The sequence below is a fragment of the Podarcis melisellensis genome, assembly GCF_964234715.1.
Source record: "Podarcis melisellensis genome assembly, chromosome: 2".
Lineage (NCBI taxonomy): Eukaryota > Metazoa > Chordata > Lepidosauria > Squamata > Lacertidae > Podarcis > Podarcis melisellensis.
The window spans coordinates 27,941,254-27,958,703 of NC_138529.1; the positions used below are offsets into that span (position 1 = coordinate 27,941,254).

General features: G+C 53.4%; 1 protein-coding gene across 7 annotated transcripts in view; it reads left to right on the forward strand.

The window, feature by feature from the left end:
• Positions 1–17,450, forward strand: part of AATK (apoptosis associated tyrosine kinase) — an 82,823-nt gene extending 65,373 nt beyond the window's left edge. For 6 of the 7 annotated variants that reach the window (XM_081899532.1, XM_081899534.1, XM_081899535.1 and 3 more), the window contains 11 exons: positions 2,218–2,297; positions 3,510–3,628; positions 5,273–5,360; positions 6,571–6,704; positions 8,352–8,436; positions 8,985–9,106; positions 9,834–9,983; positions 10,719–13,668; positions 14,216–14,378; positions 15,055–15,288; positions 16,629–17,450. In XM_081899532.1, coding sequence (XP_081755658.1) covers positions 2,218–2,297; positions 3,510–3,628; positions 5,273–5,360; positions 6,571–6,704; positions 8,352–8,436; positions 8,985–9,106; positions 9,834–9,983; positions 10,719–13,668; positions 14,216–14,378; positions 15,055–15,288; positions 16,629–16,660 — 4,157 coding nt within the window. In that variant the 3' untranslated portion in view covers positions 16,661–17,450. The remainder of the gene's footprint in view (positions 1–2,217; positions 2,298–3,509; positions 3,629–5,272; positions 5,361–6,570; positions 6,705–8,351; positions 8,437–8,984; positions 9,107–9,833; positions 9,984–10,718; positions 13,669–14,215; positions 14,379–15,054; positions 15,289–16,628) is intronic. The other variant, XM_081899533.1, reaches the window with a different exon arrangement.

A 17,450-nucleotide genomic window follows, 5' to 3' on the forward strand; every position in this document is an offset into this window, starting at 1 on the left:
CCAAGAAAAATACACCTTAAGCTGTTGTATATTCTGTCTCATCCCACCGGGACTTAAGGCAGCAACAATTGCCCCTAATGAGCAGGCGATCTTAAAGCGGCCAAAACAAGGCAGTATGCTTACGATGGTATGGATCCAAAGGTCACCATGGGGGTGTGTGCAACATCTGGGTTTCCCCAAGTGTCCGTCCCCCCCACCTCCCAGCAAGATAAAAGCTCCAAGAGATCCCTTCTGTCTGCAGCCCTTTTAGCTCAGCTGTCTGCCATATATTGCAAGGCTCCCCCCCCCCACTCGCCTTCTCCTTCACACAATGGATGGTCTCATTCCTGCTGCCCACAGCCCACTTGCAGCTGCTTGGTGGATACTGTGTCTGGGTGGATCAAGTCCTCGTTCCAGTCATGGAGTTTGGTTCCCTTCGCCCACATCTATCCTCTATGATGTAGGTGCTTCTGTTGGCACTCACAGCAGCTGCAGCAGAGGGGGGCCGGCAGGGTTGGTTTTACGTGCGCAGTGTGCGGGTTTGTTTGCAACTTCCTGGGAGCTGCTTTCTGCCCCTCCAAGGCCCTGCCATACATGTGTTGTTCTTCACCAGAGGCATTTTCACATCTAAAAGAGTCTGTATGCAGTGCGTATTGTATGACGGCACCTGCCAGTTATGCGTTTGGGGGCTTTTGCTTCCCCCGCGCCTACTTCAGAATCCTCTGCCTGCCCCCCTCCCAAGGGAAGATACAGTGGTACCTCGGGTTACATACACTTCAGGTTACAGACGCTTCAGGTTACAGACTCTGCTAACCCAGAAACAGTACCTCGGGTTAAGAACTTTGCTTCAGGATGAGAACAGAAATCGTGCTCCGGCGGTGCGGCGGCAGCAGGAGGCCCCATTAGCTAAAGTGGTGCTTCAGGTTAAGAACACTTTCAGGTTAAGAACGGACCTCCGGAATGAATTAAGTACTTAAGCTGAGGTACCACTGTACTCCAAATCCAGCATGGAAAAGCTCCGGTGCAAGAGCGCCAGGTGAAAGTGCCAGGAGCAGAAGTGGCAGCATCTGACCTTCTTTAGTTAAGCACCGAGCAGCAGCCCACGTTTCAGGCGCTGGTGCTTTTTGCCTGTCTCCACACCAGATGCAACACTCTGCTGCTGTTGTTTCATTCCCCCTTTAACTAGTATCTTCCGGATTGTTCCGGCTTCTTAGATGGGCACCCCAGCCAGTGACTCGGCAGTGCCACCTTGTGGGTTTGGGATGGCAGGGCAACCCCCCATTTAGGCCGTGGCGGGGTGGGGTGGAGGTGGCAGGGGAGGAAATGGGACACAAAATAGGAATGCAGGGCACTTTTTTCCTAAACGGAATGCGGTACCTGAAAAGCAGGCATTCCGACCTGGGCACCCAGGCTCCCTCCATGATCAGGCAAGGCAGGGAACAGGGAGATAGGCCATCTCTAAGCCTCAGTGTAGGTGTTTGACCCCCTCAGCAGAAGTCACTCCTTGCTCCTGTGGCCTGAGATCACTTCCTCTCCTCCGCTACCTCTGGAGACAAAGGCCTTTTGGTCCCCAAGTCCCACAGGCCCTGCATTCCTTCCCATGTGACGTGGTGAAGGAATCCAGGGCTTGCTCTGCTGTGTGGGATTGAGCCAGCTAGCTGGACAGCGACTCCCCTCTGCTTTGCCCACACAATTCTTGCTTGGTGCGGCCCTGCTGTGCACTAAATGGGCCCTTAGAGAATGGGTCCAGTGTCCAGATACAGCCATCGCCGCTGGGCGCAACAATGGGGCCTTTGCTTCTCCATGTGATGGGGAGCAGTGGCGTCTGGCACTGAGGGGGCGAAGGGGTTGGCACCGCCTGCTTTTTGGGGGGAGGAGGGACATGGGACTGCCCAGAAGGGTGGACGCGACACAGCCACTTTCTGCTGCCTGGAGGCTTGGAAGTTCGCCTGTCTATAGCAGAAGGCTCCTCCTGCGTATATGCGTTTGAGAGAGAGTCTCGCTCACCTTCAGTCCTGGATCTACCAACGGGGTAGAGATGCAGCAAAGTCACATAGCCTGGCCTCAGGAGCAGCTGAGGTGTCCGCTTCCCTCTGCGGATCCCCGTGTGCCTGATCCTTTGGGAAGCTTCCTGCCCCAGACCCCACTCTTCTGCGGAAAGTTAGGATGAGGCAGCAGGCAGGGAACAAGCTGGCAGGGCATGCAGAACTTCAAACCGCTCTGTATGCTCCTTCACAGTGCAGCTGCTCAAATCCACTGACCTGGGACGCCATAGCCTGCTATACCTCAAGGAAATTGGCCATGGATGGTTTGGCAAGGTAAGCTCCTCACCTGAGACTGATTCCATATTGTTGATTTATGCAACGGGGCCACGTTGGTGGCAGTGGGGGACAGGGGGAGAGGGAGGAAGGAAGCAGATGCCAAAAGGCATGTTGAATGAAGGGATAACAGCGTAACTTTTGCTTCCTGTCCCATTCATCCTGCCTTCCTTGGTGTTTCCCTTTTGGCTGTTGCTGGTATGGGAGTAGGACCGGAACAACGTGTTCTAATTCACAGGCTGCAAATAGAGATATTCTTCATTTTTGACCCAGAGGGTGTGGAAATGAGGGGATTCCATTGAAAGGGTGCGAAGAAGTGAGGAGAGAAAGAATGCCCTGGGTTGGGAAGGTGGGAGCAAGGAATGGATTAGGTTTGACACCCCTGTCAGAGATGACAATTAACAGGCCTTTGTATATTTATTTATATTGCCTGTCTGCCTACTTACTTTTTGGCATCTGTTTTTTTAAAAATAGTGCCTGCCTCAGTGACCCCAAAGCCAATTGTGAGAGCTGGCTATGGGGTGCCCCTAACTGGACACGGGTTGTGTCCAAGGTCCTTGCAAGTGCTGGTGGAGTGTAGAGCAAGGAGAGGCCTTTTTTTCATGTTACATTTTAAACTTAAGTAAGATGCATTGAAAGAGGGAGAAGGCAAGATGGGAAATCTGTTCAAATGTAGTGTGCAATAACTTCAGCTCAGGTCTGGGCCTCGGGGGAGGAGAACGTAGGCCTGAGAATGCTGAGCCTGTTCATAGTTTTCCCCGAGTTGCTTTTGTCACTTGAGGAGTTGTCCCATTTGCTCAAGCAGTTGGACACAACTCACATTGTGATTGCTGAAACAGCGTCAGAAACCATGGGTCTGCATACCCCTCGGCTGATGCGTTGGCTCGGTCGAGAGGATGGATGACATGGAAAAGTGCCGGAAAGTAATTTCTGAATTGACACAAAATGGTGGGGTGGGGGAATTGAGAGCAGGAAGGGGAAATAAATTTCTTACATTCGCTGGAGAATTACAGTAGACCAGAAGCTTAGATCTGAGCCGCAGCTGCATTGGTCACCTGCTAGGCTGCTCACCTGGCATTTTGCAAAAGCCTTGCTATCTGACAGATACTGAGAGATAAGGGCACTTCCTGGCCCATGCAGTGGCACTGCCCTATGGCAGGAGCCCAAGGTCCCAGTCCAACAGGCTAATGCCCTCTGTCTCTCCCATCCCAGGTGTTCCTCGGTGAGGTGAATGCAGGGCTGAGCAGCACTCAGGTGGTAGTGAAGGAACTCAAAGCCAGTGCCAGTGTTCAAGATCAGATGCAGTTCCTGGAAGAGGCCCAGCCTTACAGGTAAGTTCCCCAGGGCCTTTCTGTAATAAGAAACATTGTTGTTGTTTTTAATTGCTGTATTTGTACTCCCAGGTGTGTGCTTGTGGGATTTTCTGTCTCAGGTGTCAAAGTAACTTGGCCAAACTTGGGCGCTATACACTTTGTCCTGGGGAAGTGGCTCCACTTGCTGTTCCACCTGAGGCAGCGGAACGTCTTGGGCTGGCCCTGCTGATGACCTTGGCCAGGAGAGAAAGATTATAAGAGGACCTGTATTAAGTATTCCCCCGAGCCGGAGTACAAATGTGCTTCTGGAAACCTGCTTGCCTTCTAAATAAATACCACTTTCCCATGGATACGCCCAGAGAAACTTGACAATGTTAAAGAATAAAACTATATAAGATGATTGTAAGAGCTATTCATTCATCCCCCCCACTCTACCATAATTTCCATGCCCAACTGGGAGAACACAGATGAGCCCCCATTGACCCTTTTCCCCTTCCTGCAGGTCCCTGCCACCATTCCTGAATGTTGTGGGGGCTCAGTTGCCTGCAGCAGGGACCTTGCTCTGCTTGACTAGGCTCTCTGTACTATTTAGACCCTGACACATTGCAGTGTTGTCCTTGTATACAACACAATGACCAAAACAAACTACAAGCAGCGAGATACACCCTGTAGAATCAACCAACAATGAAAACTAGCAGCAGATTTTGGAACTAAAAAATGTCGAAACCGGTGGCAGAAGTAGTTAAGGCATTACAAATGTAAAATCCTAGTAAAAATGATGGCGTCAACTTATTATACAAGACATTTAGACGGATCTTGACTGATCTCAAATGCTTACTGTATAGCCCAGTTGCCCAAAGGTGTGTGCTTGGGAATTTTTGTTAGCACCGTGCAGGACTTACACCTAAAACGTGTTTTTTCTCTTTCCTGATAACTTCAAAGTATCCTTGCACCTTTTCCCACACACAATTAATCCAGTATAACGAATATTTCCTGGTTTTGTGTCATTAGCCCCCAAGGTATTAACACACTTGAGGCACCTGAGGAAAATGTACTCCTTCTAAGCAACCCAATTCTGTGTATCACCTGCCGGGAAAGCTGTTCTGTGTTAAAACGATTTGCAGCGTATACTCCCGGGCTGGAAGGAAGTCAAAGGGGCTGCCTTTTGGATTCGAGAGGCATTGTCCGGGGGAAGGGGAGGGATGGGACAGTGCTGGGAAAGCGATGAATTACCGTACCGACTCATGAACAAACTCCCCTATTGTCCTTGGCCGTGCTGTGGTGGCTGGCACAGCCTAGGACCCATTTATTCGCGGACAGTACAGGGCTGTGCCATAGGAGCCCCTCCCTGTCCCCGCATGAACCTATTGTGTGAGTTGTTTGGAAAGGAGGGGAGAGGAGAGCACACCCTGGAGCAAATCTCTCTTTCTCAGCTAACCTACTTGGGGCTTCACCTGTAGGCCCAGCCTGCTCCTTGGCTGCCCTGGCCCCAATGGCTTCCCTAAGGATCCTCCCATCGCCTTGCTCCCCGAGTCTCCTTTTCCTTTGATCTGCAGTGCTGCTGATGCAATTCCCTGCCTGGACTCTTTCCTTTCCTTTCTCCCCCTCCCCTCTCAGTCCCATTTCACTCTCACTTTCTCTCCTGCTCTCCCCGTTTCACAGGGCACTCCAGCATACAAATCTCCTGCAGTGCCTGGCCCAGTGTGCAGAAGTGACGCCCTACCTGCTGGTGATGGAGTTCTGCCCATTGGTGAGTCATTGCTAGAGGGGAGTTGCACGCTTCCTCTCCATCCCCCACCCCACCCCCCAAAACCCCCTGCTGCTGTGGGCTTCCCCTGAGCTTTGGGGGGCAGGTAAGCAACAAGACTGTGGCTGGCCGAGAGCCAAATCCTTGTTTAGGTTCATGCCGTATCTCTCTCCTGACTCTCGCTTGGGTCAGGTGAAACCATTTGCTCACTTCCAGAGGTTTTTTTTCCTGCTGTTGCGTTCTTTGGGGGAATCTGTGGCTCTCTGGGTAATGTTAGACTCCAGTTCCCATCATCCCTAATGGTCAGGAATGATGGGAGTTGCCGTTCAATAACATCCGGAAGGACACAAGGTTCTGTATGCCAGGTGTATGTACTCTCTCCCAAATATGCTTTGTTTTACCTAGTTTGATGGAAGGGACGCGGCTGGCGCTGTGGGTTAAACCACAGAGCCTAGGACTTGCCGATCAGAAGGTCAGCGGTACGAATCCCCGCGACGGGGTGAGCTCCCGTTGCTTGGTCCCTGCTCCTGCCAACCTAGCAGTTTGAAAACACACCAAAAGTGCAAGTAGATAAATAGGTACTGCTCTGGCAGGAAGGTAAACAGCGTTTCCGTGCGCTGCTCTGGCTCACCAGAAGTGGCTTAGTCATGCTGGCCACATGACCTGGAAGCTGTACGCCGGCTCCCTCGGCCAATAAAGTGAGATGAGCGCCACAACCCCAGAGTCGGTCACAACTAGACCTAATGGTGAGGGGTCCTTTTACCTTTACCTAGTTTGATGGTGGGTGGATACAGGGTTTGACTGAGAGACCATTGCATCTTTGAATTCTGTGGTGTATTTTTTCCTCTGTGGGGTACTGGTGGTTTAGTGTAGGACTGGATAAACCTCTTCCCTGCTCCTGCCACTCAGATGTTGCTGGACTCTCACTCCCATCCACCCCTGGTCCATTGGTCATGCTGGCTTGAGCTGATGGAAATTGGAGTCCAGCAACACCTGGAGGACCACAGACTTCCCTATCCCTGGGTTTGGTGCACATGGCTCTCCCTCACCTCGGGCCTTCTTTGGGGCTTGGCTCCCACCCCCTTGGCTGCATTGCAGAGATGCTTTCTCTCTCTTGTTCTCCTCCAACTCACCCAATTGAGACCGCACAAGAAAGGTCTGTAGGCAGTGGTGCCCATGGGTAACGTTGTTGCTGCTGCTGCCACCCTGACAGGGTGACCTGAAGGGCTACCTGCGGAGCTGCCATGCGGCCGAGGCACTGGCACCGGACCCTCTCACCTTGCAACGTATGGCCTGCGAGGTGTCCTGCGGCCTGCTGCATCTTCACCGCAACAACTACGTGCACAGGTGAGTCAGAGTTCCTGTCTGGTTCCTTTGCCACACTTTCACATGGGAGTGTGTGGAGTAGGGGTGGGGAAGAATCCTGGGAAAGGGGCCCAGTTCTTCATTGGGGTTGACAGGGGAGCACCAGCAGTATCAGTAAAGCTCTAAGCCCAAAATGCAGCAGGAAATAAAATGGGATGTGCATGCAGTGGTTCATGGAGCAGCAGGTTTCACCCTGTAGAAGTTGCTGTATTCCATGCCAGACAATTGTAGCTCAGTTTTGTCTACACCAGTGTTTCCCAAACTTGGGTCTCCAGGTGGGGTTTTTTTTTGGACTACAACTCCCATCATCCCTAGCTAGCAGGACCTGTGGTCAGGGATGGTGAGAATTATAGTCCAAAAACCAGCTGGACTAAAGACCTAAGTTTGGGGAACACTAGTCTACACCGACTGGCAGCAGCTCTTTGTCATTTTAGACAGGAGTATTTCCCAGCCCTACTTAGGAGGACTGAGCTTGGAATCTGCTGCACTGATGATCTCTTTCCATATGACGGTGTTGCCATGTTTATGAATGCAGCATCAGGTGGGGTGTTTGGTTCCTGGTTCCTGGTGGCTGGAGGTGGATGTGGTGATGATCCACAGAAGCAGAGATGAGGCTTTCATTTCCGCTTTTGGATTTTCTGAAGGGTTCATGGGCTGAGAAATGGGAAGCCTTCGGTTCATGCAGTGGAAGTTTTGACCTAAGGGAGAAAAAGAGCCCTAAGGTCCTATGTGGGGAGTGAAGTTATGTGGACTTATGGCCAGTATGTGCAAGGTATGGCATGTGTCGCTTGATGGCTTTGTTCTGCAACGGCGTTCTTGTCTTCTTCCTGTTTGCCCTTCCCGGAAACGTGGGGCTCCAGCATGCAACTTGCACTCCAGGAAGAAACCATCCCGCTGTGGATACCCTTCTGCAGATCCTGATCTCCTCCCGTCACCCTGCTCCTCCTCCCCAACAATATCCTGGTGCTGAGTGAGTGGCACTCAAGAGACTCCAGCATCAGTGATTTTGTTGAAGAGGCTGAGCTCTGCCATCTTCTGAGGACCCAGTCCTCCTCCTTTCGGGGAAGTGCACTGAGCTACAAACTGGATGTCCCGAGGCTGAATTTTGCCTCTGCCATGATCTCACTTTGTGGTCTTAGATGAGTCCGTCCCCCATTCCCACCTACCCCTCTCGCTCCCTAAAGGTACAAAGGTGTTTTTAGGAACTAGGCTTTGCAAGTCTGCACGGGCAAGAGCAGATCGAAACGCTACATCCTTCAAAGATACAGCTTTGCTGTTAGGGACATTGTTGGGGAATCAAGAGGGAGGCAAGCAGTTGACCGTGAGTTCAGACTGCTGTCGGTGATGCTCAGACTGCATCTTTCTCTGTGGAGTTGACTCTTGGTGAATTTCAGTGGATAGTCAACCAGTGGCCAGCCAGAGATTCATTATTGGTCTTGGTGAGCAAAGCAAACCCGATGAGGGCATATTTGGGACCTTGCCCTGGCACATCTGGTCAGCCCTTTCCCACTCCCCGGCCCTATAGCTCCTGTGGGCCTGATCTGGGTCACAATGGATGAGCTCCCTTGGCCGGCCCGTCGCTTCACGCCTTCCGCTGTGTAATCTTTGCTGGGCGTTTCTTTTGTCTAGTGACCTGGCGCTGCGGAACTGCTTACTCACGGCTGACCTGACAGTCAAAATCGGCGACTACGGCCTCTCTCACTGCAAATACAAAGTAAGTCTGCTTTGGGGGCGGGAGCCGGACAGGGAGCACAAGCCAGTGTTGATGGTGGGGTTTGCATTCAGGGCCCCCGCAAGGCTGATGGCGGGAGCAGCCTTCTTGGGGATCAGGGGCAACTTGGCTCTCTTGAGTGCAAACATTTTAAGGGGAGAAAAGGCAGGAGGGACAAGTGGTTGGCAAACAGGACTGTGCCTGCTTCACCGGGGCATGACCGTACGCAGGGACCTGCCAACATAAATCTGGAGGCGGGCTGGGAAGTGGGGATTGCGATTCTCCCAGCAACAGTGTGAACATGTCTAAGGGATAGGGAGAGGTGGGGGACAGACTTAGTGGAGACAGTCCTATTCTCCATCACCAGCGGTTCTTGGGTGGAGTGGACTAGGCCACCTTTAGCATAGAATAGGAAGGGACTTGAAGGCTCATCTTGTCCCAAGACCCTGCAACATAGGAATCTCAGCTGAAGCATCCACAACAGGTCGCGATTGCTGTTTCTGTTGGTGCCGGTTTGACGTTGTCTTGCTTTGCCCCTGCATGCCTGGCAGGATGACTACTTTGTGACGGCTGACCAACTGTGGGTACCCCTGCGCTGGGTGGCGCCTGAACTCATCGACGAGGTGCATGGCAACCTGCTTATTGTTGACCAGACCAAGACCAGCAATATCTGGTGAGAAAATCAGGGGTGGTACGGGTGGGAAGGAGCCGTTCCTGGGGTGTGTGACCTTGGGAGGGTGGGATAGCAGCAACGTGAACCCTTAGGCCAGATTTGGGAAGGGGGGCAGTGATTTTACTGAGCCAGGTAAACATCTCATCACTAAGTAATATTTTACAGTGGCTGTGATCCAAGTTTTATTTTGGTAGCCCCACAAGCCAGCGGGCAACTCTCTGGCTTAGGTTACATTTTGCTCGAAAACAACCAAATGGAAACCTTTGGCCAGGAAAACTGTGATTACAGTGCAACATGGGATATGCCTGCTGAGTTTGCTCCTCCTGTGTGATGTGCACCTTGGTAAATCTCCCTGCTGGGCTACCGTAGCACATTCTACATGGGACGACTACCGAAGGCGCAACTGGTCCAGAATGCAGCAGCCAGAATAATTTCTCTTGGTAGCTACAAGGAGCACACATTTGGTTTTATTGGCTGGTGTAATTGTTGGGGTTCCTTTCACTTTATTTTCCCCTTCCCACAGTTTTACCTGCATTTTCATTGTAATTTGATTGTGTCTCCCTCCCCCTTAAAGATAGTTGTCCCTTTTGAAGGATGAGCTGTGCATTTGCCAAACAAATAAATGCACCAGCCCTGGGTTCAAAGGGCCTGGGTGACCCGGCGCTCTCCCTCTATGGTGGTGCCACCTGCCACTCGCATGTGCTTTGAGCCCCCTCTCTCTTGGCAGGTCCTTGGGCGTGACCATCTGGGAGCTCTTTGAGCTGGGCAGCCAGCCCTACTGCCACTACTCGGACCGGCAGGTGCTCACTTACGCCATCAAGGAGCAGCAGCTTAAACTTCCTAAGCCGCAGCTCCCACTCTCACTGTCTGACCGCTGGTGAGTGAAGCAGGGCCCTCGGGGGGAGGGCACGGCATCCCATGAGGGGCAGAGGTGGCCAGCAGGCACTAAATGACAAGCGTGGAGGAGGCTGGACCGTAGGCAGGTGGGATCAGGTGTGTGGGTAGGCAGATGCTGATAAACGTCTTTGGTGCCAGACTCCCATCTTAGCCCTCTTGCTAAGCAAACAGCACACCAAGCCGCCAGGACTGGCAAATTGCAAGCTTGGTAAATGCATCCATTAAGTAAGGAACAAAAAGGCTGCCACTCAGTCGGTAGAGCACAAGCCTTGTTGGTAGCCCCACAAGCCAGTGGGCACTCTCTAACATAGTTCTAGCACCTCTCACGTGGGTGCCCAAGGGAGGCACTCATGGTGACTATTTCTAGAAACATAGTACTGATTACGTCCTTATTTCAGGCATTGTGATATATCGGTACATCACAGTGTTTAGCTGGGGATATATCACAATGTTGAAAGCCAGACATTTCTCAGCCCTAGCGCAAGGTGAGCCACAGCTGGTCTAAAAGGGTGGTTTTAGGGGCGTGCAGAAGAGAAAGGAGGGTTTCACTAGGGAATTAGGGTAGCAAGGAGCATGTTGCCAAGTAGGTTGCTGGCAAGGAGCAGATTGTAGATGGAGGAAGGCTGGCTCTGCGCATGACGCAATTGCTGAGCGTCGTCCCCAGAGCAAAGGAGCAACCGAGTCTCACCTCTCCTCTGCTCTTCCCTATGCGCAGGTACGAGGTGATGCAGTTTTGCTGGCTGCAGCCAGAGCAGCGTCCCACTGCTGAGGAGGTGCACCTCCTGCTCTCGTACCTGTGCGCCAAGGGTGCGTCGGAGGCTGAGGAGGAGTTTGAGCGGCGCTGGAACTCCATGAAGCCTGGCGGCGGCGGCGGTGGAGGAGGCGGCTCGGGCTCCAGCCACGTGGGTGTTGAACTCTCGTCCTTCCCCCTCCTGGAACATTTCTCCAATGATGGCGACGACGTCCTGACCGTCATGGAGACGAGCCACGGCCTGAACTTTGAGTACAAGTGGGACCAAGGGAAGACTGAGCACCTGCCGGCCTCGGCCATGAGCCCTCGCGACGCCGCGCGTTACCACGAGCTCTACTATGCCGCCAGCGGCAGCAGCGGCGGAAGAGGGGAGGGCAGGCACCTCAGCCTGGGGGTCTCGCCCTCCTGCTACGAGTGCAAAGTGCAGGGCTGTCCTGGCCTGCACACGCCAGGTGTGGTGCCAGTGCTGAGTGCTCACAGCCCCTCCCTGAACAGCGAGTACTACATCCGCATTGAGGAGGCGGCTTCCGAGGGCAGCGGGACGGACCTCGACTACACCATGTGCTCCTACAGCCCGGAGTTTGGCCGCCCCTCCCACTGGCAAGCCAAGGAGGGCTGCTACGAGTCGAACAGCAGCCCCACCGTCTCGCTCACCATGGAGCCCCTGCTGGGGCATTCTGGTGCACATGGGGACAGTGGCCACTGGGAGCCCCCTGACTACTTCTCCTATGGAGGGCAAGGGGACAAGGAGGCCTCGCCGTACTACGAGGCCTCCCTGAAAGACGGCCCTGAGGACTACCTGCTTGAGGAGCATGGGGCTTCCGAGTGGTCCGTGGCAGCTCCACAGAAAAGCATATTTGCTGACCCGCTTGGTGTTTCACCCTCGGTGGGCTACGCCTACAAGGAGGAGGCCCCAGTGGCTGACTCGGTCACTCTGGAACTGGGAGAGGAGGAGGAGGAGGAGGAAGAGGAGGAGGAGAACTCGTGTGGCAGCCCTGGGAGCGAAGGGGATGAGAACGACGGGTCCCCTTCCTCCAGCAAGAACTGGACGTCCAACACCTCCGCCAATAACAACAGCTGCCACCTGCTGCCGCCGTGTGAGCCACCTGCCAAAGACAGCTGGTGCTACCGCCACATGATCACTTTCCAGGGGCTCATGGCAGAGCCGTTGTGTACTGTACCCCGTGACGGCCCCACGCTAGGCATCGAGGACTTGCGAGCGGCCCTTTTGGGCGAGGAGCGGGTGGCATCATCTCACACGGGCTCCCCCTGCCCAGACACCGACTTGCCTTCAGAGGAACGAGCGTCAGCCGAGGTTGCCAGCGTAGAGATCGGTGCAGGCGATGCCACGAATCCCTTGGCTGAGAGCGGGGTGGAGTGCCTCCTGGCTGCCACCACTCCACCACCACCAGGGGACACGGATTCAGTGGCGTCAATGCTGGAACCTGTCAACAACACGGATGGAGGGGATGCCACCGTGCCAGAGGAGGAGGCACTAGGAACTGGGGAAGACCCTGTCGTGGTGGAAGAGGCCTCGGCCGAATGCTCACCCAAGGTGCCGCGAGAGATCAACGTGGACAGCGGCAAGAACACCACGACCAGTGAGCAGGACAGGACACCAGACAAGACGGTTTCGAGCGCCAGCTTCCCTGACTTGGATGAGGCCAGTGACGAGGACACGGCTGAGCTCACATCCGGGGTCTTCACTGACTTCCCAGTTGATTGTACCGAGCGGCAGGACGTCATCGTCACCCTCAAGTCCTTGCAGAAGCAGGTGGAGACCCCTGACTCGCTGGAGTCGCTGGACATCCCCTCCACCACCAGCTCCTGCGAGGCGTTCAGCCCCACAGCCTACGTGCCCTCAAGCCAGCCTAAAGCCTTAGACAGCGGCTACGACACAGAGAACTACGAGTCGCCTGAATTTGTTCTGAAGGAGCCTCACGAGCCACGGGAGCCCGAGGCCTTCACCCAGCTAGAAAAGGCACCAGACGGCCCCGAGGGCCCAGCCAAAGAGCTGAGCCTCTCCAGCTCCTTCAGCGCTGAGCTGCAGGGCTTAGACGAGAAGAACCCTTACCGTGACTCGGCCTACTTCTCCGACTACGATACCGAAGGGGGGACTCGGGAGGACGGGGAAGGGGACAGTGATGGTTCTGAGGGGCACGAGCCAGAGCTCCCCCAGGCGGACGTTGGAGAGTTGGGGAAGGACCCCGCCCAAAATAGCTCAGGCAAGTCTCGGCCTACCTTGCTTGAACCCACTTGCCCACAGGAAGATGGCATGGGGACCTTTCCTCCAGTGACTAGCGACCAGGGCACGGGGACAAGCCTGTCACAAGAGCTGGTAGTGAATGGAGTCACTGTTGCTGAGCTGGACTCATCCAGAGGCAAGAGCGACAAGGCTGTTGCCCTGCCCCAGGTGCCGCCCCCCGCCACCAGGTCCTTTTTCTTGTCTCCTGTGGTTGCGAGTCCGGATGTGCCGAATGGGGCTTGTGAGGGAGATGCGGGGACGGGGAGCAATGCAGTGGCAAGGGCAGCAGAGGAACCTGGGGAAGGGCAGGAACGATGCTGCCCTGGCGAGCAGCCCCAGAGCAGCCCTGGGCTCTCGCTGGACCTTTCGGCGGTGCCCTCTCGGCATCCGTCTATCCCTGCCGAGCTCGAGGAAGAGGAGGACGACACGGAGGACAGCGATGAGTCGGACGAGGAGCTGCGGTGCTACAACATCCAGGACCAGAGCGAGGAGAGTGAGGAGGAGCTGCCCGCTGTGCCCATTGTGGTGGCCGAGAGCCACAGCGCCCGCAACCTGCGCAGCCTGCTCAAGATGCCCAGCCTGCTGGTGGAGACCTTCTGCGATGACCTCGAACGCAAGAAGAAAGCCGTCTCCTTCATCGAAGATGTCACCGTCTACCTCTTTGACCAGGTGAGTTGTTTTCTGGCGGCCTGGAGTGGACAACTGGAAGAGGCCCTCAGGTATGCTTTAGCATACTCACGAATCGAAAGTCATGTGCCTCTTTCGTAGGAAACACACATGTTTTGTGCATTCTGCAATTTCCATTCTGCAAGCAACAGAAACACACCACAGCTACAAGCATCTGCTGATCTCTTAACTGAGTATATTTTTCATCGTTTGTTTTGAAAGGTTCTGGTTACCAACATCCCCTGATCTTGATCGGAGTCTTGCAAGTCCGGACAAAGAAACCTTCATCCTAAGCCTCAGATCTTAATTTGAACATGATTCTCAGTTGTTGTTCTTTTTAAAAAACCAGTTACATTAATATGGGAGTGACCCAAACTTTTTGCAAGGCCTGGGTTTGAGAGCGGGGGACAGGGGGCGTTAATTATGGCAGCTACCCTGGGAGCAAATAAGGGTGGGAAGGTGTTTATTCCCTAGAGGGCAACCTGGATCCCAGAAGTTGCTCCCAAGAGACAATGAGATAATTATGCCCATTTGTATCTTCTACGCGCAGGAAAGCCCTACGAAGGAACTGGCAGAGCATCCTTTCCCGGGAGTAACAGAACCTCCTGTGGCGCCACCTGTGCATAAGGACAGCAACGGTTCCCCAAGCCCAGCAGAGAGAACAGATGCCCCCAGCAGTTCGTCGGAAGGGAGCACCTCTGAAGAGAGTAAGGGTAGGAAACCAGAAGGGAACTGAGCAGGGCTCGGGGGGGGGGGCTGATGTTTCTCCATCACGACACCTGCACAGGCTGCTTTTCTGAGCTCAGCCCATCTAGGTTTGCTTTTGGGTGCAATATTTTTGCACCGCTTCACTATGCAACGGAGATAGGGCACCCTCCAGATGTTGTCAACTCCTAGCAGCCATTATAGCCTTTGGGTTGGGTCAGACTTGGGGATGATGGGAGCTGTAGTCGATGACAACTGGAAGGCCATGGGTCACTTGATTGGACAGATTATGGGCTGCGGATTCCAGCCTCTCTGCATTGCTCCAAGCCAGCGGTTCTCAACCTGTGGGTCCCCAGATGTTGGACTACAACTCCCATCATCCCTGAGCTCTGGCCTTGCTATCTAGGGGAGATGGGAGTTGTAGTTCAACAACATCTGGGGACCCACAAGTTGAGAAAGGCTGCTCCAAGCAGCAGCTTATGTAAAGCAACCTGCATTTGGCCACTAGAGGGGGATGGAAATTGGTCCTGCATAGCAAGACCTTTTGGACCAGTAGGAACTTGGTGATGCAGCAATTGGCCGGGAGGCTAACAGGTAGCAGCGGAGGACAATTGGCCAAGCGGGGGTGGAGTGGGATTTGGGGCCCAGCTCCTTACCCTTCCACTGTGTGTCTTCCCTCTTCAGGTGGTGGTTTTGAGTGGGAAGATGACTTCCCCCTCATGGCAGTGAAAGCATCCGTCATGCCATCGTTGACGTCGGCCGCACCTGAGCCTGCCCTCCCCGGACTGCCACCCACACTAGTGCCAGCTCAGAAGCAGGTGCTACCCATCCAGTTTTCACGCTTCACAGTCTCACCTGCCCCCGTGTCGAGGTTCTCCATCACACACGTCACTGACTCGGACACCGGTTCTGTAGGAGGTAAGGGGCATTCAGGTAGCAGAAGAAGGGGGCCCCATTGAGAAGGGGTGAGCCCAGAAGTCTCAAGAATATAGCTCTTTCTGTCCTTGGGTCTGGAGGAAATGTCTGACAAGCCACATGGCCTGGCCTAGACATGATCAACAACACCAGGAAATGGAGGAATAGTTAAACATTGAATAGGAAATGGGGGACAGTCCTGATTTCCGTGGGAATGCTGTTGAGTGATTTTATTGATGGCACTTAATTGGACCACCAGTTCATAAGAATTAATTCTACCAAGGCCATGTTTATGTGAAATAATTTCAGTATACCAAATGCACTAAAAAAAACCACCCCACATTTTGTAATGTACACAGCAATTGAATAAGTGGAAACAACAGGGATATGGATCTGTTTTTAAGAGAGATCCTTTCTAAGAACCTTTTGTTCGCATGGACCTTAGAGGCCCTTGCTCCCACTTCTGAGGTGCGAAAAAGAGTGTGACTGCTTGCTTTGTAGGAAGTAGGGCCAGGAGGATATTCCCCTACTTCACTGAATTGATCCATGGTTGTTGGGATGGACATTGTGTGTTACTGTTCTCAAAATATAACTGAATGGGGGAAGACCTAAGACACTCCAGAATGAATAGCTCCTATGGAAGCATCTAAGGATGTTTGCCTATGTTTATTTGGGCACAGCCCATTCTGTTAAACCCACTGGGATCATGATCAGGTGCACCATCAATGATAGGCAAGTGAAGGAACTACAGGCAAATTATGGACTCCTCTCTGGATTGCAAGCTCTGGCCAGCGAGGGTCAGGTTGCAAAGCATAATCTGGGTCGGGTTCTGCAGTGGTGATTGGCGCCCATTGGGAGTGGTAGGGAGGACGGCAGGGAGGCCAACAGTAGGGGGAGCCAGAGCCAATGACAGCAGCCTGGACTAGTGGTAAATAGCAAGGTAGGTAGATGTGGTTCGGCTGAGGGCAAAGCCCCATTCATCTACCTTCGCTTGAGTGCCTGAGGCAGAATTTTTTGAATGGGGCTTCTGTGCCCAAAGCAACATAAGATGCAAGCCTGCTTGCCCTCTGTTCTATGTTGGGGAACCTTAATTGTATTCGTCCTTTAAAAAGCACACAAAAATCATTGTAGAGTGGGTTGAGGGGCTGGTGGCATGAACTGTAAAATTGGCTTAAGTCATGGGGGCTGGGCTGGGAATTTCTCTCTCCTTTGGTTGCATTTGATGCATTAAGAATGGATTCTGCAACTTGGAAAGCTATGCAGAGGAGAGGGGGCGTACAAGGCCTCCTTTAAGGTTGTGACGCCCGTTTACTAACTCTGCCTTTCCCCCCCCTTTTTTTTAGGAAGCAGTGAAAACAGAGGCGACAGAGAATGAGCTTAGCCATGGGCTTGATTTTGGACTTGCCCCTTACAGCATCGGTTTCTGCATCGGGGCTAAGGAGTAAGGACGGAGGCCCAGAACTTGGGTGGAGCAGAGAACTCCATGGTGGTGGTGATGGGGGCTCGCTCTTACTATATATATATTTTTCTTTTTTAAGAGGCGGATTTTATTGGACAGTTCTTGACTGCTGCTAGGCTGGAGATGCCCCACGGCGTGGCGATTTTGTGACAAGCGTGTGGATGTGAGGGTGTGTGTGTGTGTGTGTGTGTGTGTGTGTGTGTGAGGGTGTGTATATGTACAGATAGACATATAGACCTATAGAACCTATAGCATTTAAAGGGTAGAGCTGTGACCTCGCTAACATCGCTGCCCCCTCCACCCAAGCCATTTTGATACCCCCTCCTCCCTCTCCAGCTCATGCCTCTTGGATGTTTCGACCCACATTGGCTTCCCAAATTGGGGCACTGCCTTGAGATCACCACCACCTTTTCTTCCTCCTGCCTGTTCTTGTTAGCTTCTCATGTGTGCTTTCCAAGCCCAGCACGGAATAGAGAGCGGAAGCGAGAGAGCACATAGCCTTGCACCGTGTCATTCAGACATGCTTAAATTTGGCCCTTGAAAGCTGAGTACTCCTTCCTTCCTTCTCTCCCTTCCTTGTGACTGCAAGTCCCTTCTTGCCCCCCTCCCTCTACACCTGGCTGTGTCGGGTGTAGCCTGCTGTTCGGCTGCGCATCAAATAAGGGGAGAGGCGAGAGAATGGATGGTAGGCAAACTCAAGTGGCCC